Here is a 24825-nt window from a genome sequence, read left to right as displayed (position 1 = left end):
TCAAATATAACCCAGGCTGTAGATCCCTCCCTCCTTCACAGCCCACACCCCCATCTGCACATCTGGCTCACACCCAGAGCTCACTCACCCACAATGAGACCAATCTCACAGTTCTGGTCATCATAACCACAGGTCATCATGGTACCAACCGTGTCATTCACCACAGCCACAATGTCAATATCAAAGTCCTGTGGGGATGAAATGGAGGGCTCTCACCTTCGCCATCGCAGAAGGGATAGATACAGGATGTGAAGATGGAGAAAGAGCAGCAAGATGCACAGCTCAAGTGCAATGGAGCTTCCTCCTTACTAACCCAACTCAGAGCCAAGGAAGGTTAGAGCTGGAAGGCTGGGTCCAGACCAAGTGAACACAGGGAACCCACTTCCACCCTGCTTGCTCTCATTGTGGAGGACCATTTTCCTGACACCAGCCTTGTGGTCTAGTGTGTAGCCATTACTGTCCATCTTATTGTCTTCTTCTATTTCTCTTTCTTTTCCCTTTCGTATCCCCTCTTCTTCCTCCTTCTCTCTCTCCCTCCCTCCCACTATTCTTCCTATGACAGAACTTAATCTTGTCCTCTCTCTGCCTCGTTCTACCGTCATGTCAACATCATGCCAACTTCCTTACTTGAAACAATATTGAAGTCTTCTTCAGGTTAAGGACTGAAGGGTTTTACTGGCACCAAGGCTAAGATTACTTTCCACCATTCTAATCTCGAAACCCCAAAGGCATCTGATCATATATAAAATTACTGGGTAATAGCAGGGAAGAAGAAAACCTCTCCTTAAGCTCTGTAAAAGCTTCTCAGGCTGAGTTTGAGGACAGACTTCAGAGTGAACCCCAAAGAGCCTGCAGACCCCAAGGTCCCACCATTCCACACTCACCCCTCTCCGCTGGATAGCCTTCCGGATCAAAGCCACCACATCTCTGCCTTCCACTCCACTGGACTTGAACCCCTTGGTCCACGAGACCAGGAAACTCTACAAAACAACCAAGGAATGAATATTGATTTTCTACAACCCAAACACAGACCACACTCTGCCAACAGTATCATCAATAGAACCCCCTCTGACGCTCAGCTAGAGTCGTGACTGAATTTGTAGACTGCCTCCTGACTAGCCCAGGAAAAAGAAACAGGTTCCTCCCAAGTTCAGGAAAGGAGATCAAATGAATGATTCATGATTCATTGCTCCTAAGAAGTGAAAGGAGCAGGCTATAGAATTGCCAAAATAAGATACGTATATTCTCAAATCATTTAACCCCCCAGGTATCTTTCTTCTGAGGTTCTTTATCAAAACAGTTAGGATCGGGCTGGGGAGATAGCTCAGCTGGTAGAGTGCTTGCCTTGCAAGCACAAGGACCTAAGTTTGATCCCCAGTACCGCAAAAAAAAAAAAAAAAAAAAAAAAAAAAAAAACACTTAGGATCAGAAGAGTTCCTAGCTTCTCATTCCTGTCGCCTGGGTGAGATCAGGATACTGTGCAATATGTGTGGGAGAACAACAAAGAGCATCCCGTTTCTGATACTTTTCACTAACCCCCCTACACACACACACACAGAGTCACCCAGGAGGCCAGAATTCTCAATACTGAATCCTCAGCTGTAAAATCCCTCACTGCTGCTGCTAATACCAGAGCAGCAGGTAGATGGCCACCAGGTAGTTTTTCCTAGTCCTCCAGGCCCCAGGAGTGAAGTAATGCAAGTCTTCTGAAGAACCCATCTTACCTCGTCTAGTTTAGTCTGGTGGCAGGGGAATGAGAAGGTAAAGCCCAATGGGAGCTTCTTGTCTTTGATTTGGAGCTTATCCATGAAGTTGGCCAGGCATTCAGCAATGTGGTCAAACAGCTAAGGACACATGACACAGGAGGATGAGCAGGGGGGCAGAATGGCATAGAAATTAAGACTTCTGGCTCACAAAGGAACTAGTTGTATTTGCATCAGATCCGTATCCTACCCTCTCAGTCTCCATTGGCTCTTCTATTGAATGGGAATGATAACCGAACCTGCCCCCAAACCATTCCCAAAATGATTAAATGAGTCAGTATATAAGGGCTTAACACTAGTTAGTGGTCATTAAATGCTGTCCTCCACTTAAACCATTTACCCAAACTGTCAAAACAACCCTAAGAGGAAGGCGAAATCACGGTCAAAGCTATCAGAAAGTCCACACATGACTTACAAAGAGAACATCCTTTGGTGGCCCTGTTAGACCCCCTGACACAAGATGCCCAGCCAATTATCTTACCAGAAAGGAAAGTCACCTCATTGCCAAGAGGTACTTCAGCATCCTGTTTCTTGGGACTGGGGGAGGGGTGGGACATTCTGTGTTGGCATTCTATGAACAAACTTAGCAAAAATAAGTACCATTTTCTATTTTTTCCTCCCTTCTAGAAAACTAATCGCCTGGGGGCAAGTCAAAGAAGTTACCTTTGTTTTCTAATTTCAAAACGGAAGATTCAGTTCTCTCTGAAGAGCAATGAAAAATAAATAGGGTTTTGTGGATGAGCAGTCTTACAACTGTGACCACGCTGAGCAGAACCCACAGCTCCTAAGCCCTAGAGAAAGAAAGCTGCATTCACAATGAGCCAGGCTTTCAATCAGCCCCAAGGAAGCCCCCTGACTTTCTTCTTGGCTACTCAGCATCCTCAAAAAGAAGCTGGTGACCCTCCAGATGCTGAGAGGTTGAGGCCAGGGGGACTTAGTACAAAATATAAGGAGATGCCAAAGAGGCTGAAGAGATTCCAAGTGCAAGATTAACCAGGTAGCAAAATTAAAAAGCTAAGGGGAGTAGGGGCGGTGGAAGAGAACAACTATCTTATCCTTTCCAGAAAGAAACAAAGAAGATTCCACTAAAGATTTCCAAAATGCCATCCTGGACCATCACCAGGGAACATGTTAAAAATGCAAAATCCAGCACCCTCCACCCAAGACCTACCATAGCAGAAACTCTGGGGGAGAGGCCTAGCAATTTGTTAATAAGCCTTCCAGGTGATCCTGATGCCGAAAGTTAATTGCATTTACTTAGAAACTGAGAGTTTGAGGGAAGGAGGTTCACAGTCCTGATTGGCCCCCCTGGTGCTTGGGGTATGGTCAACAGGAGGGACCCTGGAAGGCAAGGCCAGCCCAATTTGGGAGGGGGCCAGTTCTACCTAGGCTCCCTAGGTGGATTCTGTCCCTCTGTCTGGTCCCCTGTGAAGTCAATCACAGCGGATGCTGAACCTTCGACCTCTAAACCAAAACATTCTCAAGGGCAAGTGCTAAGCCAGGACTGGGCTCTCTCACCAAGGAGATCACAGAGCACATGGACCAACTTCCTTGAACAGAGGTCAAGTATTTTAACATGCAAACAGGGTTTCTAGACATACATTGGGCAAGTTCTGCTCTTCTGTTGGGGAAGTTGATGGGAGAGAAAATATAGGATACATTAAACAAATTCCCAGTACCTTCTTCCTGACACACTTATCAAAGTGATCTTTAGCACAGTTTTATCCCCACAAAAAGGAAGTTGCAGCAGCTGTTCAAAGAAATAAAGCAATCTTTAGAGACAAGGAGCCTTTAGAAAGGAGAAGCAACGAGAACCTTCCCCTCAACAGGCCTGACCACTGTACCCTTCCGAGCTGCCTTCCCTGCCCTAGAAAGTAACCACTGGCCATCTGGGGCTATTTCAATTCATTAAAAAATTATAAAAATAAAAATTCAGCTCTCCCGTCACAGTAGCTCCACTTCCCAAGTGCTCAAAGCCTCAGGGTCTGATGGCTACCAAATCACACAGGGCAAATAGAGAGCAGCAATACCCCTGCAAAAAGTTTCCTTGGCTGGTGCTGGGTTCAAAGAACTTACGCCTTTTTTAAAGTGGGGAAAAGAAGATCATCCGCTTCCTTGAACTGGAAGCCTATCCCCTTTTCTGTTAGCTTAAGACCTACAGAGAAGATGCTGGGAGAAAGCTAACACCTTCCTGCTATAAAAAGGCTCAAAGGGCATCACTGTGTGGCGTTTGAAAGGTTTCCTTTTCCTTATTGGTCTAAGGATCCACTCACAATGCTCAGTGGCTGCTCTTCAGGTTTGTATCCCACTGCTTTGAAATGGAAGTGATGTGCCAGAAGACAGGACCGCACTGCCCAGGTTCACAATTCCTCAAGAAACCTCTGCAACTTTGGGGATTGGTAATTTGGTCTTGGTTTTAACTAAATTTGCATTTAAAAAATCCATTTATTTCCCTTTACTTAAAATACTTATAACATCCCAAAAGGGGAATACAGGAAATATAGCATCACTAATTTATACCACTAAAAAAAATTTATGTCATTGGATACATAAAATTTTTATACCCTCTGGATTTCCTTTCAGTCTTTTTTCCAAATATTTTCTGTCGCTTTTAGGTATATATGTATTATTTTTCTTACTTAGGGCAAAATTGACACCCATATTTTCTCGTAGTTTTAGTTACACTCCATTTTTATATAGTTTTGTTTTTTTTTTTTTTTTTCTCTCTCTCTCATTTATTCTAAGACTTCCTAACATCCCAGTGGTTCTTTGTTTCTTCCATGTAGGTCTCATAGTGTTTGGTTTCTGTTTATTAATTTGGACTAAAACATTTTGCCTATGTATTATATGAAGAATAGAAGCCAAATAGTTTAGGAGATTTTCAGTAAGCTTGTCAAGGAAAATTTCACTCAGATCATGAACGTTTAAAACGAATTCTCTTTCTGGATTAGCAGAGATACTCCACATTGTCTGCTGGAGTCCCACACCCTTGCCAGGCTCCAGGGAGGACATTACATGGACACTGTGAGGTCCTTGTGCCTCTCATGGTGTTGAGGGATGAGCAGTAGGCTATAAACATGTATCAAATGACATAAAAATCCACCCAACACATCTTTAGCAAACTGCAAGTTTTTTTCCTCAGTCACAGTCAAATTTCAGGTGCCCTTTTTGGTTTTGTCTTATTTACTTGATTCTCAAATATTTGTAATCTGAGGGATAAGGCTCGGAATGGGTGATGAAGGCAATAGGAAGAAAAAGTAACCACATCCCCCATGATGGGGAACTATGCAACTGCTGGCCACAGAGTCCCAGAACAGAGTACAAAGAATCAATTGGAAGGACAAACAAGAGCTCCCGTGGAAAAATAGTAAAAGTACCAGTTTATGGGGCCAGGCTGTGTGAAATACTTAAAGTGTAGCCTCTCCTCTAATCCCTACCAGTGTCCATACTCATCCCTCTTCACAGATGAATAAAAGGAGGTTCTGCCAGGTGCCATCACTTGCCCAGAATCCCACAGCCAAATTGCCTGAACACTGGGCACAACCTCCTCAAAACATCAGCATGGCATAGGCATGGGGGAGGCAGTGGAAGAGACTCACCCCTCTGTGTCTTTCTGACTTTATACTGGAGCCATGTGACACCCTCAGCAAAGATAAAATGTCCACAATCCCAGTGACCCAGGCTCCGTCACCAACCCCAGCATTCAAACAAGGAAAACAGGTTTACCCTCAAGGACACCCTCAAAGACAAATAAAGGACCTAAAAAATATCTTTCTCACTTGCTCTGTTAATCAGGAATCCTTATCATGCTAAGTGAAATAAGCCAATCCCAAAAAATCAAAGGCCAAACATTTTCTCTGATAAGCAGATGATGATCCACAGTAGGGGGTGGATAGGAAAGAATGAAGGAACTTTGGATTATGCAGAAGGAAGTGAGGGCAGGGGTGGGGCGGTGGGGATGGGAAGGACAGTAGAATGAGACAGACATTATTACCCTATCTATACACATGTGTGGGAAAAAATTTTAATTAAAAAATATATATATCAGGAATTCCTTTCCCAGGAGTGGCTTGGTTTGATAGAAGGAACAGGGAACAGAATTCTGAGGGCTCACCACCTCTCCCAAGCCTTAGGCCCAAGATGTGACAATGCTGAAGAGCATTCTACTACATCACTCCTCCACCCATTCCTTTTATTATCGAGTACCCGTTGCATTTAAAATGTGGCAGTAAGAGCCAGGCTCTGGCCGACAGGGATCCCTAAAGCTGTGCTACTATCCAGGAATGTCTTCATGACTGTCTCCCCAATCTGAGAGCAGCGGGAGAAGGTGACCATCCTTCCACCCCAAGGAAGGCATTGGTAGACCCTGAGAGAGAGGCCATACCTGGGTGCCACTGCCTCGCATGATGTCCTCAGGGATGGCATAGATCTGATTCTCCATCTCAACCTTCTGGAGCCCGTTGTCTGTTACTCTCACCCGAAGCACACGGAAGTTGGTCCCTCCAAGGTCCAGAGCCAGGAACTCTCCATGTTCTATACACGAAGAAGAGGACACTCAGTTTGGGGGAGACAAAGTGAAACTGCTTCACAGAGACCAATCAAGACTTCAAACCCTGAGTCCTTTCATAGACACTGGCCATTTATGGGTGTCAGGGTGGCCAATGGATTTTATTTCTTTTCTACACATACTTACATTTGATCCTCTTAATGTTAAGCACTTTTTTTTATAATTCACATCAATAATGAGGCAGTTTCACATCCAACAATAGGGTGCTCACCCCCTCACAAGACTGACTCTCCTAAGTGATTTCTGCAAGTCCTCATGGAGCTTCTGAGCCCCAGCAAACCCTGTGCCAGGGGTCCAGGCCTCAGTTCTGCTCTTCATATCCTCAGAATATCCAGCAGGTCTGAGCCCTGAACCTGTGCCAAATTGTGACCACTGTACAAAACTGAATAAAAATGTTTGCACACTATGATGGTGATGTCTTACTACAGAATGAGAGAGTCACATGATGGAGTAGAATGGAACCCAACAGCCTGTAAATTCAGTGGCCTAGCAAATAAGCCAAGCGGGTGGCCCCAAAGGATCTCGGGTTTATTAGAATGTGAGGGGATGCTGACCCCAGAGTGTAAGAGACACAAGTTGGGCCACCCTACTGCTCTGCTCAACCCCCAGAGCTGTGAAGGAGTCAGAAAGGGGACAGGAGGTCTCCAAAACTTCCCAGACACACAAATCAGCCAAATCTTCACGTGCACCAGAAAGGCAGAGTTCCTTCCCGCCAGGAAACAAGCAGTGCAGACAGGAAACATCCAGATTCTGGATAATAATACAGCCAGCTACAGGGAAGTGCCCCATTGTATGGCACAGAATGAAAGTGCTGAAGAGGCTTGGAGCCCAGAGCCCAGAGCCAGGGCTGGGAGAGGAGCGGGCTCACCACATGCGGCCTCCTCAACCCGAAATGGCTCTCGGAGTCTTCTGCTGCCCCACGGCACGGCACGGCTTTTGGAAGGATACAAAGTAATTTCCTGGGAAATTCACTAATTGACATGTTTGTCAACACTTAGCCCCTTTCCCAGTGGAAGCCAGCCACTGAAATAAGGCACAGTGGATGGGAGGGTCAGGCACCTGCTCTCAGTAAGTGAAATGAAGGGCTCGTTCTGCACCCAGGTCCCCTCGGCACCTTCAGTTCTTTGGCCATGAGAAAAGCTAAATCTTGCCAACTCCCTGACACCACCACCATGATCTCTGAGTGCAAAGGGGAAACTGGGAGCAGAATCATGCACTGGAGATTCCTCAGGAGGCACCTGCATGAAACCGGCTGTCAGGACATGTGATAATGGTAGACAGGACCTTCCACCGGTTACCTAGTTGAGAATCCTGGCACAGTCACTTTTCATCCAAGACTGGTTCCAGAGCCTCTGAGCCTCAGCTGCCTCACCTCTAAAATGGGATCATACTTCACAGAAATGTTGTGAAGGGAACAATTAGACAATGTGCCCCCAACACTGGGCCAAAAACTTAAGGAATGCTCACTGGGTCCCAGATACATTCTATCCTGGCTCTCAGCAAACACTGCCCCACACGTACGCTGGAGAGGTTCCCAGGCCCACGAGGACCCGGGAGAGTATAGAAATCTGTCCCAAGTCATTGGAAGCAACTCCAGTGACTTTAGCATTCCTTCTGAGGACTAATTTTCCATTCTCTACAGGCGTCTGGAAGCAGACCCATCACACGCTACAGCTGCCAGCTCACTAAAGCAACCACCCGTCTGGGGTGGTTCTGCCCCCCTCATGGCCATGAGCGACTTTTCCAGACACTCCAGTTCAGAGCCTCCCCTGATAGTGGGAACTCAGCCAGATTCTAGGAAACGCTGTGTGGTGGTTGTCATGAGGGATGAAAAGGAAAATCAAAGATGAACTGCCTCATCAGCACTCTGAGGCCCAGGACACACACGATCCGCTGAATCAGTGACCATGGGGGAGGAGGCGGCCAGGGCTGGCCCTGGTTGGTTATCATCCAAGGCCGGCCCAGCTGGATTCACTGCAGGAGCACAACTCCATCAGGAATGTGATCTTGCCGTATTTTCTGGTGGACTGAAGGGAAATTGCCAATAATAAACTACTGTCAAAAATTCTGTTCTAAGAAGGAATGTCATCCCTTGCTTTCCTCACAGACTCATCTAGAGCAGACACCTCTCCACATCCTTCCACATTTCTACTCCCCATGACTCTTCCACAAACACTGTGACCCCAACTATCATAGCCAAGGACTACACTCTGAGTCAGGAATCTGAGTCGGCACTATGACTCCAGAAATCCTAAGGTGTCCTCTCAGAACACTCTTCAAGTGCCCATATCCATACCATTCATGACACCCACTCCCATGGAACATGGTTAAGTGCTGGACCTTAGAGACAGCGGACAGACCTTGTAAACTCCAGCTCAGTTAGTTCATTGCCCCTGTGGCATGGGCACACAGTGCCCCATGTTATATGGCAATTAATTTTTGTCAATCTGCTAGGTCAAAGTGATATCTCATTTTTTTAAAATATGGTTTCTTTCATTTTTATAAAGTTAACATTCTGAAAGGTTGAATGACCTTTCAAATTTTTCTGTGAATTACCTAGTCATGTCTTTTGTTTTTTTTTAAACACATTCATGATTTTCTTCACTCTAAAAAAATCTCTTTGTATATTAAAGAAAACAGCTTTGTTGATTATGTATTTGCAATTATTTTTCCTCAGATGATGTTTATCTTTTAATCTGACTCATACTATTTTTGCCTGTGCAGAAATGTTTGATTTTCGGGGAGGGTGCTGAGAGACTCTTGATTTTTAAATTGTCAAAATATTCAGTTTGAAGATTTTAGTGTCCTATCTCTAAAAAGTCTGAAGAGTAAAGATTGTATTCCATTACCACCCTTTCTAGATCTCTCTAATCCCTCGTAAATGTGGCCAACATTATTCTAATGTAAGGAGATAAGTGATCATCAAAGTTTTGTTTAACCACTGAGCCACACCCTCGACCTTTTTTTATTTTTTTATTTTGAGACAGGGTCTCTCTAAATTGCTTAGAATCTTGCTAGGTGGCTGAAACTGGCCTTGAACTTGCAATCCTCCTGCCTCAGCCTCCCAAGAGACTGGGATTACAGGCATGGGCCACCGCGCCAAGCTAAAATTCTTCTATTATAATCTTTATGAAAAATGAAATCCAGAACCCTACCTTCTTTTCTCTTGTCCCTAGCACAGAGTTCAGACTTACTCCCATTTGGATGGTTATGCTAAAAAAGAAAGGGGCAGTGTGTGGGGGGAGGGGGCGGGGGGGGGGGGAGAGAGAAAGAAAGAAAAGACAAAGGCAGGTGATTTTGTAGACTGAAGCTCAACAGATGTCTTTAACAAGAGAGAAACTGAGGTAACAGTGGGCTCTTTGTTTTTAAACATCTCACTTATCTTCAACAGCCCAACGGCACCCTAATCCCAATTTGCAAAGGAGACCAGACTCAGGTCAAGTTCCAACCAAGATTCAAACCCAGGACTAGCTCTCTAGCAAATTTTCTCCTGCAATGAGCAAGGAGGCTATGTATGGGAAAGTTGCAAATCCTCAAATAAGGAATGTTTCACTAACTATGCCAAGAATATAAGACCTTGACAGCAGGCCCCAAGCTGGCCTGGGTGACAGAGGAAATGATGCCAGTGTCTCAGAAGCTGAATCACTAGGTTAAGGTCATTTAGGGGTAAATGAGAGCGAGTATTTAAGACCAAGTCCATCTGACTCTAAAGTCTGTGCTTTTCCCTTGATACCACACCCTCATCTTTCATGGTTTCTGGAAGTCATAAAGTGGCAAGGAAGAAAGCAGTCACCCTAAACTTTTATCAGTAACCACAGCTCATATCCCTGGGTTTATCAGATGGCCATATCCTCTCAGACTGGACCTTCCATATTGAGTGGAGGATGGGGCAAGTGAGGTGACAGGTACATAGCCACTAGCAAGAGGTGACACACCCTTCTTTACAGTGGAACTCAGAACCTACTGATGCAGGATTTCTTTTTTTTAAGCCACAAATTGATGCTCTCTCCCATACAATTATATCAATCCATTGTTCCCACCTTGCAGGACACTCTCCACGTCCTCTCTGCTGACGGACTACCCACTCTGGTAAGACAAGGGGCACCAAGTTCCTACCAAAGCAGGGTGGGAAGAAAGACACTCAAAGAAGTGATACTGGTCCCCAGCTAAGAGGAACTGGAGATAGGCATGTTGGATGGCGCCGCCCTCCATCAAATTGCCCGACAATGAAAGCCAAAGTGATTCCCTCCGGCAGGGTTTGTTTGCTGACTCATTTCTCATCCTAGACTACCGGTCAGCCCACTTTCAGTTCCACTCTTATCAGATACATAAGGTCAGCAAGATAAAGGGGTTTTAATTTCTGGGAACTCACCTGTCACAGGGGAACCTTGAGGATTGAAATGACATTTGACTAACCACCTAGCCATGATAGTCAATGTCACCTTAGTTAATGTGACATCACTACTTGAAGAAGTCATCACTCCAGCATTGTTAATATTGTGTACAAACAGGTCTCTGGACCTAGCAATGTGTCTGTATATTTTGAGGGGTAAGGGGCAAGGGCCAGTTATATTTTCCAACAGGGTCTATTTTCAATCATTAGGTACTTGCCACTCATTAAAATAGATCACCACCTGTTCCTTTCATCATGCCCTCAGAGCGGGGTGCCAGTCAGTGCTCTAAGAACAACTTGCAAACAGCTTTGGTTTTGTTTTGTATTTTTAAGCATTTGAAGCAACTGTGTTAAAAAAATGGTAGTGTCCTGGTTGAGGCTGGATCTGAAGTCTAGCCCCTTCACTCCCCAGCTTCAGATAATTAAAGAAATTTCAGACTGATAAGCTCCAAGAGACCCTTTCTTTTCTTTTTTAATTGTGAAATTTTATATAAATCAGTTTCTTCTGATTATTGAGCATTTTATATAAATAAATTAATCTTCATACACATAAGGATTTATCTCAAACAGCTTCCCAATTCTTTAAAATGCCAAAGGCATCTTCTTTTCGTAGTATAAAAATATTTTTCGTAGTATAAAAATATTTTTCTAATTAGAATAAATTTAAAAAAAAATTTTTTTTTAAATTTTTTTTCAAACAATCTCATGTTATTTCTTCTTTTTAATTATACATGACAGGAGCCCCTTTCTTAACAGTGGTTTTCACCAATGTTCCCAGAGTGCTGGGCATTCATTAAAGTGGCAAGGTCTGCCCTTAGTAAGGGTTAAGGGAGGTTAATTAAGATACAGCTCACAGCCAGGTGCAGTGGCACATGCACACAATCCCAGTGACTAGGGAGGCTAAATAGGAGGATTGCAAGTTTGAGGCCAGCCTCAGCAACTTAGTGAGGCCCTAAGCAACTCAGCGAGAACTTGTCTCAAAATAAAAATAAAAAAATAAGAAAGGGCTAGGGATGTGGCTCAGTGGTAAATTGCCCCGTGTTAAATTCCCAGTACCCGCCCCTCCAAAAAAGATACAGCTCACAACAAAAACAGTTTTAAAAAACTAAAAAATAAACATAAAACAGGAAAATAAAAACTATTTTTTTTAAAAGATACAGCTAACCTCCTACACCCTCACTCCCAATTTTTATTTCTTCTTGGTACCTCTGTCTTTTATGTAGGGCTCTATATCATAAGATTTCATTGGATTAAACTTGAGGCTGGGGTCCATACCCAAAAAATTGAAAACAGTTTTTATTTCAAAAAATGTTTGAAGTGAATCTGTTCTAGAACCGTCCCACAACATACCTCCCATTCTGCCATTAGTTGTTTTGCCACTGATTATGGGAGAAAATGTCTTAGCTGCCTGGTGCTACATGTAACCCAGTCCCAGACTGGACAGGAGAGAGGGAACAGTATAGAAGGAAGGATTATTTCTGCTGTGACAAGGAAGGTTTCTTGGGAGGCAACACAAGATGGCTAGGACTTAGTGAATATGAAGATGCTAGACAGAGAAAAGGGGACATGTAGATGAAGTAGCCATGTGTGGAAGTTAGTGGCATGACAGTGGATTGGAATAACTATACGAGATGGCCCTGATTTGTGGCTTCCAGAAAATGGCATGTCCAAAGCGACTACCAACACAAGGCTTATGTAACATGACTACAGGCGTGTGACAAATGTCACTGCCAGTAACTTGGTTCTTCAGCAGGTCAGATTTGTGTTTTCCTTGGGGTTGGGGGGATTGGGCAAGGGAGGCTGGCTACAAGTCTGCCGTGACAGTCGAACTGAGTAACAACAAAGGCCTGGGTTCCAGGCCACGCAGAATGGTCATCCATCCTGTTTGCCCAGGATGGAAGGATTTCCTCTGACATGGGACTTTCAACGGTGAAACTGGAAGAGTCCCAAGCAAACCAGAATGGCTGGACTGCACCTGATCCCACCATACTTTTCCAGCTCTTCCTCTTCACCCAATGCCTGAGGCATGCAGCCTTCAACTTTGAGGCAGATCAAAGACATACATCCAGACTTCCACATCCAGTTCTCCTAACTCACCCTGTATTAATTCAATGCCTCCAAAGGGACCTGCCCCTTCCAGCCCTGCATTAGTATTTTCAGTGGCCCCAGATGACTACACTGAACATCCTGATCACCTTCTATGAGATGGCTTTGGTTTGAGGGGACCTTGTTCTTCCACTATTCACACACAGCATGAATTACTCCAATTGCATGTAGAACTAAGATAAATCTCCAGGTCCTGGGGAGGTAATACAGCAAGACATAGGTTTTGAGGCACAATTTCCCATGTACTTGGAACCACCACAGTTACTAAATCTGGAAGCCTTTTCTTAAGGTCCAGGATCCTGTTACTCTGTTACAATGCAAAGCCCACCTCTGCTCAACAGCTCAGCAATGAAGTGACTCCATATTATTAAGTTATTGTATCACACTATCATAAATGCTGGTGGTCTGGTACAATCAAGGAAGATGGAAATAGGTTCATCTATGCCATTGGTTTAGAAACCATTTGAAGCAACAGGATGTTTTTTTCCCAAATAAAACTGGCATGCCAAAACATAAAAATAGTGGGGTTGGGGTGTGGGGGGGAACTAGAGCTGCTTCAATTGAAGGAAGGAACCTGGAGCATATAAAGCACATGGTTAAGTATGTTCAGAAAGCACAGTCTTAAAAAAAAAAAAAAAAAAAGAAAGAAAGCACAGTCTTGCTTTTTTACTATGGAAATGTTTCCTACTTTAAAACATGTGCCAGCCACAGAGAGGTGTTCCATTAGCCCCACAGAGATGAAACCACCCTTCCAAGGATTAAAACACTATGTTTCAATATTGTGCAGGCTTTGAGCATGTTAAGTTTTTCAGGTAGGAAGACCTAAGTTTGAATCCTGTTTTAACATGTACAGTATTAGACACATGATTTCAGGTAATTTATTAGAAATCTGATACTCAGGTTGCATCATCTGTTAAAAAAAAAAAAAAAAAAAAAAAAAAAAGGTGGGGGGCAATATAACCTCCTCTCTAACCAACACCCCAGGACACAGGGGCACGGATACCATATACGAACACTCATGAGAACGCCATCAAAATTCAATACAAAGAAGGGGAAGGTGTTTGGCACAATGTGTGACGCAAGTAAATGCCATCTACTATATGGAGGCTATCAGTGCAATCTTTGATTTATATTGTGGGCACCACATAAATCCATTTATTAACTTGCTTGTGTGCTAGCTGTGTCTTTACTGCATGGCTGTTGATATATGCACAGCAACCGAGATAAGGACTTCTTTCAGGGTTTCACTAGCTTCCATGCAACTGATCACCAGCGCAGTCTCCCTTTATCATATCATGTGCTTTGCATTATATGGCCTGGTATCACTCTCTAATTGTCTCATCTGGGTAAGCTTTATCTCCCCAAAGACAGTTTTCACTCTTCAAAGGCAGGGCACAAGGAAATTTGGCACACCACTGCCTCACAGAAGGCTTGCCTCAGAGAGGACTTTCTTAATCCAACTGATCAGCTAGACCTGACTTTCCAAAAGAAGAATGAATACATTGTGCTAGTCACGTGGACCACACATACACATAAAATGTGCCACTAGTGTTGTGCTTAAGGGCCCAGGCACTGGCATGCAGACACAACATGAATCTCACATTATGATGAGGAAAACACTTGAATAATAAATATTGTATGGATCTATTTAGGTGAAATTGTGAAATAGGCAAGGCTAATATGTGTAGAAAATATTAAAACATGAGAGGAACTGACTGGGAAGTAGCATAAGGGAACTTTCTGGGGTGTGTTGATAAGGATTATATTAAACAGGTATATATTTTTTGTTAACTCATCAAATGAAACACTTAAGATTTGTCATTTCATTGCAGGTAGATGTTACCTCAAAAGAATACTGAATTCTCGGCCTGCTCAAATTTTTGGATTGAACTGAACTGATTTTGGCACTTTATTTTGCAATGAATCAAGTAAAACAAGATGAACTGATGGATAGAAGGATGAAGAGATGTGATAAGGCAAATCTAATAAAATATGGTGCTCACTATGGAATACTTTGAACTTTTTTAAAACTGGGGGGAAAACACAAGGACATTCTTTCATTCTTTTATATTTTTAATTATTAAATTAATTGTATACATTCATGGGGTGCCATGTCATAATTTGTTACAATGTGTAATGATCAAATCAGGGTAGTTAATATTTCTGTCTCCTTAACATTTTTAATGTTTAACATATAATAATTGCATATAACCTGACTGACACTGAATTCAATCATCTGAGTAAGATATTCTTGGACTGTTTATATCCATCTAACTTTATCCGTGTTGACTATACATCTTCACACATGTAGTCCACTCAGCCTATGAAGCAAAGGTACTTTATATTTGTCTTTGAACTTCTCCACCCCAGCAGGGCTTGGTGCCTGCTATATGCCCTGCCTTTTCATAGAGAACCTATAAACCATGACTTGGAGGTTCATTTTCCTCCAATGTAATGGAGGTGCCCATCAAAACTGGATGCCCTAAAACTTCCTAGTCTCTCCCAGATTGTCTACCTAAACTTACTGCCAATCTAGAACAAGATTGGGTCAAGGATCATTTAAGGCAGCAGCTTTCAAACTTCTAATTGAAAAACATTTAGTAGATTCTGGCTGGCAACTTTGAAAAAAAAAAAAAGTAAGGTAAATAGATCCAACTGCATCACATTTGAGAGTAAACATTGGTCCCTGAATCTTGTGTTGTTTTAGATAAATATTTATGCATCTGTGTCTCTTGCTGTGAGGATATGGTTCAGAGAAGTCAGAAAGCTAGTGATTTAAGGATTAGGTCATTCTAGATGAGAGGTTTAGATACAAGGCTTAATTCCTCAGATTAGAAAAGTAATGCTGGAAATCAATGGTCTGAGAACCCAAGACTCTGATAAAGGCAGTGTAGAATAGACAACACTGGAGCAAAGTTCTCGAGCCCGCTGTGGGAGAAACACCTTATCACCAGCCGCAACAACAGGAGCCCAGACCTTGGCCAGAAAGCAGGTGCATAAGCTCAGGCCCCACAACTGCACAACTAGGGAAAAGGCAGGACTTCAGCTGTCTGCCTGCAAGTGTGCCCTTCGACCTTCCTCCCAGCATTTTACTGTGATGCCAAAAAAAGGAGAAATTTTTATTTTTGGTAGTCACTATCAATTTAGGAGCCCCTAACCTTCACTGCCACATCCCATTACTCACTCCCCAAATGACAAAACATAAACTTGAAAGCCTTGATGTTGACCACTCTAAATTTCATTCCTTCACCTTCCCTTCCCCAGTTCCATTTTCCTCTCTCCAGAAAAAAACCCAGTTAGTTACATGGTGTACATGTTCCAGTTTCTATCCTGATAACATTAGGATGTGTGTAGGTGTGGGTCCATACGCTATGGATAGCATTGCTTTAAGGGATTCTTTCTAAATTTTTATTCAAAATTTACTTTACACATGGGAGATATATATCTTTCCACAATTTCTCACTTGTTACTTTTTAAATTTTTTTTGTGGTACCAGATATCAAACCCAGTGGCATTCTACCATGGAGCTACATCCCCAGCCCTTTTTATTTTTTGTGTTGGGACAGGGTCTTGCTAAGTTGCCCAGCCTGGCCTCAAACTTGCCACCCTCCTCCCTCAGCCTCCAGTGTTGCTGGGATTACAGGTATTCACCAGCACGCTGGGCTCTTTTCAATGTCCCCATATTCATATATGCTCATTCATATGCTGAACAGTATCCCATCACATGAACATACCATATACTGTTTCCAATATGCAGTCATATAAGCAAAACTGCTATGAACATTATTCGACATGTCTCCTTGGATTCATATGGGAATGAATCATACAGGAGTTTGTTCAGGGCATATGGTTGGAAATGGAAATGGAATTGCTGAGATGTCATATACATGGCTTGCCCCATAATCTGTTCTTCCCAACAAATTTATTCACCTGCTTCTAATGCAGGCTAAACCACCAGGCCCAATCTCATTTAAAAAAATGTTTAGCACTAGCTGTGTGCTGCAGTGCTGAGTACATACACCCATGCAAGCAAAAACACAATACCTCGACTTTAGCACATTCAGGTTTGATTCCTGGCTGAGCCTCTCATTAGCTGTGTGATATTTGACAAGTTATTTGACCATCCAAATATCAAATTCTTCATCTAAGATATATACAGGGTACAAATTTTACACCTTTTAAGGTTTTGTGAAATGAAAATGAATTCACACATGTAGGAGCTCAGGGTAGTCCTTAGACCATCATATATAGCTGGACAATATTTAAGGTACTTAACTTGATACTAGTGCTGGGTAAATAAAAACTGTCCTTCAAGAGATGTAAATTTATCAGAATGTCAAATAGAAATAACAGAAATGGGTGTGGTTTGCAGTCTGAGAGAGATACAGGTTCAGTAAACATACTAATCTAGAGGTCACTGGAGGGAGAATTCCTGAGGCCTACCACCTCCAGGGAGTCTTTGAAGGGCTGAGGCACAAACACTCAGAATAATCCTGAACAAGGTCACACAGTCAGCGCTGGGTCCAGGCTGGGTCCCAAGGTTTCAGAAAACATATACTTATTTTAGGAACTGTCCAAAGTCCTGTTAAGATTAGTCCCTAGAGACTCTCAGGATGGTGAACCTTGAGGACACAAATGTGATGGAAACAGGCATATGGCACAGGAACAAGTCCTAACACATGCCCTCCTGCAGCTCCCAGCCCCATGACTCCTCTACAGACACCTCACCCAAGACCACCTGGCTTCTTGAAGCTCTCTCCTCCCTTCCAGTTCTTGAACTCTGGCTTCCTGGTTCTTCTACTGTCCTAGAAACTGCCCCTTGGGCATTTTCTCTGTTTTCTAGATATGAGGCGCTTCCCCTTGCCCCCATACCCATGGCCCTCTCAAATGCTTCATTTCTGACATGGAGTGTTATTACGAGCACTGAATGAAACAAGCTATATGGAAGCTCTCACAGCTCATTGCACCCCCTTCTCCAAGGATGCCGCCATCCAGGCAGCTGTGCTCAACATTCTGACATACCCGTTGAATCTTCTCTCTTCTCTGCCCACCACAACATACCAGGGCCATGTCTATGTCTCCCATCTGGACCCCTCCACTCCCCCTCTGCTCCACAATTACTATTGATGATATAACATCACCAAGACAGTTTTGCTCACAGCCCTTCCATTGACTCCCAATACCTAGGAAGAAAGACTGGACATTTGAGGCTTGCACACAAGGCCTTCTGGATCCAGCCCTTACCCACCTTTCCAGTTTCAACTTCCACCTGTATGATAAAATCTCTTGCTGGCTGGCACACCATGAAACAGGGATTCTGTATCCAAATAGGGGATTAAAGAAAGAGTAGCAGGTTCTTATTGCAATAGAATTTCTGAACCTTTGATACCTTGTGGGCACTGGTTCTACACATTTTCCCCAAGTTTATTTGGACTTCTAGTACTTTTCTTCATGAAGCTCAAGATATAATCTAGGATGAGCCAGGCATGGTGGCACATGCCTGTAATCCCAGTGACTTGGGAGGCTGGGGCAGGAGGATCAAGAGTTCAAGGTCAGCGTCAGCAACTGAGAGAGACCCTGTTTAAAAACTAAATAAAATAAAACAAAACAAAACAAAACAAAACAAAAATGGCTGGGGTTGTAACTCAGTGCCCCTGGGTTCAATCCCCAGAACAAAGACAAAAAAAAAAAAAGCCTGGCAAGGTGGCGTGTGCCTATAGTTCCAGCTACTTCGGAGGCAGAGGCAGTAGGATCACTTGATCCCAGGAGTCTGAAACCAGCCTGGGCAACCTCTGACACCCCCATCTAAAAAAAAAGAAAAGAAAATGAAAGAATCTAGGACAATCTGAAGCACATTGCTTCTCCAGCATGCCTAAAGAATATGCCAGGTAAGTGTGCACAAGTGGGCCAGAGAGTGGCTGTCAGAGCCTATGGCTGTGACCATCACAGTATGCTCATTGTGGCTCATCACCACCAAGGTGAGCAATCTGTGTGGGACTGTAAAATCCCAGACAGCCAAGAAGCCTTTCTCAGCACATGGATGGAAAACAAACAGCTGTCAGAGCATCCAGGTAGTGCTGACAAAGAGGTGCTTCAACCTCGCCTGCCCAGACTGCCAGCTTTCCCAGTCTTCCTGCCTAGCCCATCCACAGCCTTCCATTCATTCCCCATCTGCTTATATTAGCCTAGGTTGGCTTCTGAAGCTTGAAACCAAAGAACCTCTGGGTCCCTGAGTAATGACAACGAAATTGCCCCTCAGTCAAGGGGTGCTCAGAGCCAGCAGCCACCCCCCAAGTGCAGTACCTGTCCCATCTGGGGTGGACCTCACAAAGGTGGGCAGCATTTTCACTGAAGCAGTGGGGTGGGTGGTGGCTCCAAGCCCTTTCTCCATCTCCTTGCGGAACCGCTTAGAAATCTCCAAAAGGGTCTCATCAGAGAGACGCATGTGGTAGAGATATTGCTCGACCTGAAAGAGAAAGAAAACAAGAATAGAGACCTAGGGACTAAAATATATATATATGTATATGTATATATACATATACATATATATACACATATGTATATATATGTATATATATATACATATGTGTATATATATGTATATATATATATCTGTGAAATAGAATATTACTCATCCCTTCAAAAGAATAAAACCTGTCAGGGATAGAAGGTGATTATTAAAGACTATTAATGGGAAGCAAATTGTCAGGATCATCCTTTTAAAACTAAATAATGAAAAGAGACTTAATTTTATTTCTAGAGAGTAGTTAAGACAATTGGGGAAGAAAGAAATTAGTTCTTTTCTGACCGATTAAGTTAAAATACCTGACATCCCTGAAACTAAAGTTCATTACTGACCCTCTTCTGTTCCCCACATACTTCACATGGCTAGTCATGTCAATCCCATTATCTTTCACCCTAGGCCAAGCAGCCACTGCCTCTTACCTGGACTTACACAATCTCTGGTTATACTCATATCTTCCATCTGTTTTCCTACCCACCTCAGTCAGACTCTGTTGTTCTCTTGCTTAAAATCTACCCACGGCTTCCCATTGGGAACAAAACCCAAAACCCTTCCTAGGTGCTATGTGACCTGGCCTCTGTCCACCTCCTGATCTTATGGTATGTCTTTTTACCCTTGAGCAATACCTATCCCTGGTGCAGTTCCCCAGCCTACCCTTCCCTGTCTCAGGGCCCATGCACATAGGCTCTGCCATCTCTCACCAACCCTTCAGGCCTCTCTCCATAGACTCCTCTTCTCTAACCTTCCTGAATATAACAGTTGGGCCTCCCTGCTACTTTACAGACTCTAGCTTTCCCCAACACCATCCACAATTTGAAAACAAGTGTCTACAGATGTTCCCGTTCCAAATTGAAAATATCTCAAGTCGAAAATATATTTAAGCCCTACTCTACTGAAAATTAGAGCTTAGCCTCTCTACACTGTAAAATATTGGTTTTTCATCATTGCGATGGCATGGCTAACTGGGAGCCATGGCCACTGCCCGGCATGAAGAAAGATTATCTTACTACTATTGCTATCCTAGGCCAAGATCAAGATTCAAAATTCAAAGTGGATGTGTATCACTTTCCCAGTATCATAAAGTCAAAAAATGATTGGTAACCACAGTGAGCTGGGGGTCATCGATATTAGCATCTAGACCATAAGCACCAAGGGCTAAAAGAATGGTGTCTCTGTTCACGCTTATATCCCTGGAGCCTAGCAGAGTGTTTGACACATAATAGGGGCTCTGTATAAACGATAACACACCTCTCTTATGCTTGGAGGTGGAGACAACTCTCCCTAGTTATTTCCCTGATCTCATTTTACAACATAAATGTATACAAATTTTTCCCACACTGAACACCAGAAGTCTCAGGAGCTCCTCTCAGACAATTTCCTTCTTAGAACTCTCATCTGCTTTGGCCATGGATAGTCCCAGTTTTATCCTATCAGAAAAGGGGCTGACAGAAACCCATCCAAGGAGGTGCATTCTCACTGTTTTCAGCGGCAGCATCCATGACAGGTGAGGCTGCTGGCCACTAGGAGGGCAGGGTAGAGAGAATCAGGAGTGGTGGACCAGGACCCAGCTGTGCCTTGAAGGTATGAGCATGTGGTCCTGTTGTCATCAGCCAACTGAGGAACTAAAGAGACTCTACATCCCCCACCCTCTCTGAAACTCATGGATTTCCAAGGGCAAAGCTTGGTTGATGCCCACTACCAATGTTACTCCCCTGAGAAACAAGTAAATGATCCTTTGCCCTGGCTCAAATCTAATAAAGGAGCATAATTAGCTTTCTTAGACAGATGTGGTCATTAATATTATTATAGTCTTTTATATTCTCCCCCCATTTTTGTCAGCTCCACTTGAATTTTTTTTTTTTTTTTTAACTGAACTTGCAACCTAGGATTTCGGAAAGAACAGTACAAGGTATTTATTTAATCCTTTCAAGGCAAACCCAGAGAGAGAGAGAGAGAGAGAGAGACCCCTTACATCATCTCTTTCTGAGCTATATCCTAACTCCCTATGGGGGTTGGACTGTCCCTTCTCTTTGGGACTGTTTCTGCCCCTGCAGAATAACAAGATGGGCCCTCAGATCACTTCAAAGATCCTGACTTCTTATCAGTCTTCCAAGATTCTAAAAGTGGAAAGACCAGAGTCTGGGGTAAAATGTTGAAAGCAGCCATGAGCAGGATGAAAGAGAGTCTGTGGCACATCAGCCGACGTCTCCCCCTTCCACAACGTGTGTTCAAAATGCAAGGAATGGACACACACAATCCTCACATGGGCCGGAGAAGGACAAAGCAGGAGCAGACAATGGCAACAGGACAATTTCCTCCCACTAGGCCAGCCCTCAGTCACTTCTCCACTCCTTCCCCAGCCTACAAAAAGAACAGTCTTGTCAGTTGGGTTTGGAATTGCACAGATGAGAATTTCCCAGAATTCCCTATTGTATGTATTCAGTATGTATTAAAAAATATCTTGGACTATTTAAGTCCATTGGTCTAAATCAGAGAGAACCCAATTGCCCATTCTGTTTCACTTCAGGGTCCTGGCACTTCGCTTGCCTTATGACCAATGCTTCAGCCTCCCAGGGCTCCCCACTTCCAGTCCCCAGGCCAAGTCACCGACCTCAGCTTCCTAAACACAAGGGTGCACAAATGCACAAAGTCTAAGGCCACCCAGACCAGAGGCCAACACTAGGCCACATCCAGGACCAGAGTGAGATGCCCTCGTAGATAACAGTAATAACAGTGAGCCCTTCCATGGTGCCAGCTCGTATGAGATCTTGTTCTCAAACCTTGGCACCCATTAACTCATCAACCCTCACAAGAGCCCCTGAAGGTGGGTACTATTATTACCTCCATCCCACAGAGAGGTGAAAGTGATGTGCCCTAAGTCACACAAATAGGGCCAAGCTGAGACTGGATGGAGTGGTCTAGCTGGCCTGTGCCCTTATGCACTCTGCTAGATGACTGCCCCTCTCCTGCTAGACTGCAACAGGTCTACACAGGTCTAACAGCACTGCAGGGAATTCAGGCTGGCCATACCCATTAAAAGGCTACCTTTTGCCAGGTGCAGTGTCACATGCCTATAATCCCAGCAGCTTGGAAGTCTGAGGCAGAAGGATCTTAAGTTCAAAGCCAGCCTCAGCAACTTAGTGAGACCCTAAACAACTTAGCGAGTCCCTGTCTCAAAATAAAATTTTTTTAAAAAGGGTTGGAGATGTGGCTAAGTGATTGGCGCCCCTGAGTCCAATCGCTGGTACCACAACAAAAAAAAAAAAAAAAAAAAAAAAGTCATCCTCTAGTCTAGTGTCCCCGAAAAACAGAGATAAAGGGCAGACAGCAGAGAATATAGCCTACAGGGCCAGTCTGACAGGTCAGGGGTAGTGGATATGTTTAGGGACACATTCATGAGTATGACACAAGGAGAGGAAAGCCTAGAAGTCTCACTGAGGCCCCTTACCAAGCTCTGCCACAGAAGGCTCTGGGTATTTACAAAGGGGGCAGGAGGGTCCATGTGGAAGGGCTGATCCTGTACTGCCTTAAGAGGTCCTAACACCATTTCCTAAAGTGCAAGTTCATGTTCACAAAAGGGCAAATTCACAACAGCCGTTCTTAGTTTACCTTCAATGTTAAAACTGCTACAAGACTTTTGGAAGATCCAGTCAGATACTTCTCTTCCTTAATTCCCAAAGATCAAGTTAAGCAGTTACCCCTTAAGTCATGTCACCCTTTGCTCGATAGATTAGAAATCATCTTTCGGTGTCCAATGACAGATGAAAGCAAAAATGACAAGGATGACTGTTAGCAGTAGCTAAACATTTATCAAGCATTTGTTCCTTGTCAGCAGCCAACCTGAGGCTGTACTGACTTCATCTCCATTGTCTTCTTAGAGAATTCTATAAGCCTGTTTTAAAGGGCACTTGGGTGGTGAGGAGCAGAGCTGGGGTTCAGGTCTGACGCTCTACCACCAGGGTCTCAGGACCAATATGCTTGCCTGTCCTGCAGTTTCTTAGATGACCCCACGACCTTGTGTGGAGTCCTCTCCATCACATGGGGAGACTAAGAGAAAGGATGTGGAACAGATGCAAGATGCAAGTTCAGCATCTTGACCCCAAACTTCCCTCCTCTTTCACTTTGGAGCTCTTTGAACTCAGGAGTAGAGGGTACCTATGCATGATGATGTATCCACCCAGTTTATTAGGGTCACTAGGAAGGGATGATTAATCACCTAGTGTCAACAGCTTCCAAAACACAGCAATACAGCCCACACCGTGGGCACTGCTAGAGAGGGTGAACAGTGGTCAAGGAAGCAGAAGTCAGAAACAAGGTAGTCTCCACACAAGGGATGGTCTTCCTGGATTGGAAGAGAAGTGAATGCAGTTTTCAGAATCCTGCCAACTTTCTCCCAGAGTGCAGTCAGAGAAGGCCCAATGCCAGGGAAGAAAGCCACGGAGGAGTTGCGATATGTACACACATCAATGGGTCAACAGCTAAACAATATCTACTCTTGGAAAGGAAGGCCCTTGGGGTAAACAGTTTTAAATCCCAGTGAACACAGCATCTGAGTTTGTGGACTTCGTCTCTATCACCCCAATAGACACCTGGCCCATGTTTGAATGCTTCCAAGCATCAGAGGCTTACGTTTCTTTAAGTTCCATTGTTGGTTAAGAATTAGAAAGCTATTCTCCCATCAGAGATAAATCTGCTTTCTGATAACTTTTGCCTAATCTCCCTTCTGCCACTTGTGATGAGTTCCTAAACTTGACTGCATATCAGAATCAAACAAGAAGTTTTTTAAAAGCATTAAAAATTCCAAACACCCATTTCAGACTAACAAAATAGACACCTCTAGGGTTGGTGACTCAAATACCCTCCCCTGTCCTGGGCAGGTTTCTACCATGCCAATGACGTATAATGATTGGCCAACAATGTTTGGCTAACACTGTTTATAAAGGTCATCTTTACCACTTTTCTGCCTGGGGTCTCTTAAAAGTCAGTAGTTAAGACACGGGGCCAAGTGTATGCCTCTGAAATAATCCTGTGTTGATCCAGGGTGCTGGGAGTTGGAAAGACAAACCCTGCACTTGCTGGAAAGAGATTTAAGTTGTTGGAAACTATTGAAGCAGAATCATTCTGGTCAAGCCTCATTTTGTAGCTGGTGGTGGTAAAGTGAGGACTTTGGCACCAGAAAAACCAGTGTGCAAATCCTAGCTGTAGCACCAGGACAGGTATTAGATACTGGAAAAGTCACACTTCCTCTGAGCCCCTGTTTCCTTGCTATTACATAGCATAAGGAGCCCTGAACACAATGGTAACCATAATGGTCATGCTGAACATGGAGCTCTATGTAGCCCTGCTTTCTTTCCATCTCTTCTCTCTCTCTTTTTTTTTTTTTTTTTTTTTTTTTTTTTTGCTGTTCTGCAGTGCTGGAGATTTGAACCCAGGGCCTTATGCTTGCGAGGCAAGCACTCTACCAACTGAGCTA

The 24825-nt window shown here is 43.7% G+C and overlaps 1 protein-coding gene across 3 annotated transcripts in view; it reads right to left on the bottom strand.

The window, feature by feature from the left end:
* HK2 (hexokinase 2) overlaps window positions 1-24825 on the bottom strand; it is a 58237-nt gene that overhangs the window by 18803 nt on the left and 14609 nt on the right. For all 3 annotated transcript variants that reach the window (XM_079110385.1, XM_079110386.1, XM_079110387.1), the window contains exons 2-6: window positions 19133-19295; window positions 6148-6296; window positions 1725-1844; window positions 885-980; window positions 89-188 (exon numbers count right to left, since the gene is read on the bottom strand). In XM_079110385.1, the coding sequence (XP_078966511.1) occupies window positions 89-188; window positions 885-980; window positions 1725-1844; window positions 6148-6296; window positions 19133-19295 (628 nt within the window). The remainder of the gene's footprint in view (window positions 1-88; window positions 189-884; window positions 981-1724; window positions 1845-6147; window positions 6297-19132; window positions 19296-24825) is intronic.

The sequence above is a fragment of the Sciurus vulgaris genome (assembly GCF_902686455.1).
Source record: "Sciurus vulgaris genome assembly, chromosome: 14".
Classification (NCBI taxonomy): Eukaryota; Metazoa; Chordata; class Mammalia; order Rodentia; family Sciuridae; genus Sciurus; species Sciurus vulgaris.
Note: the sequence above shows the minus strand (reverse complement) of the source record. Positions and strands in the feature narration are given on the sequence as shown.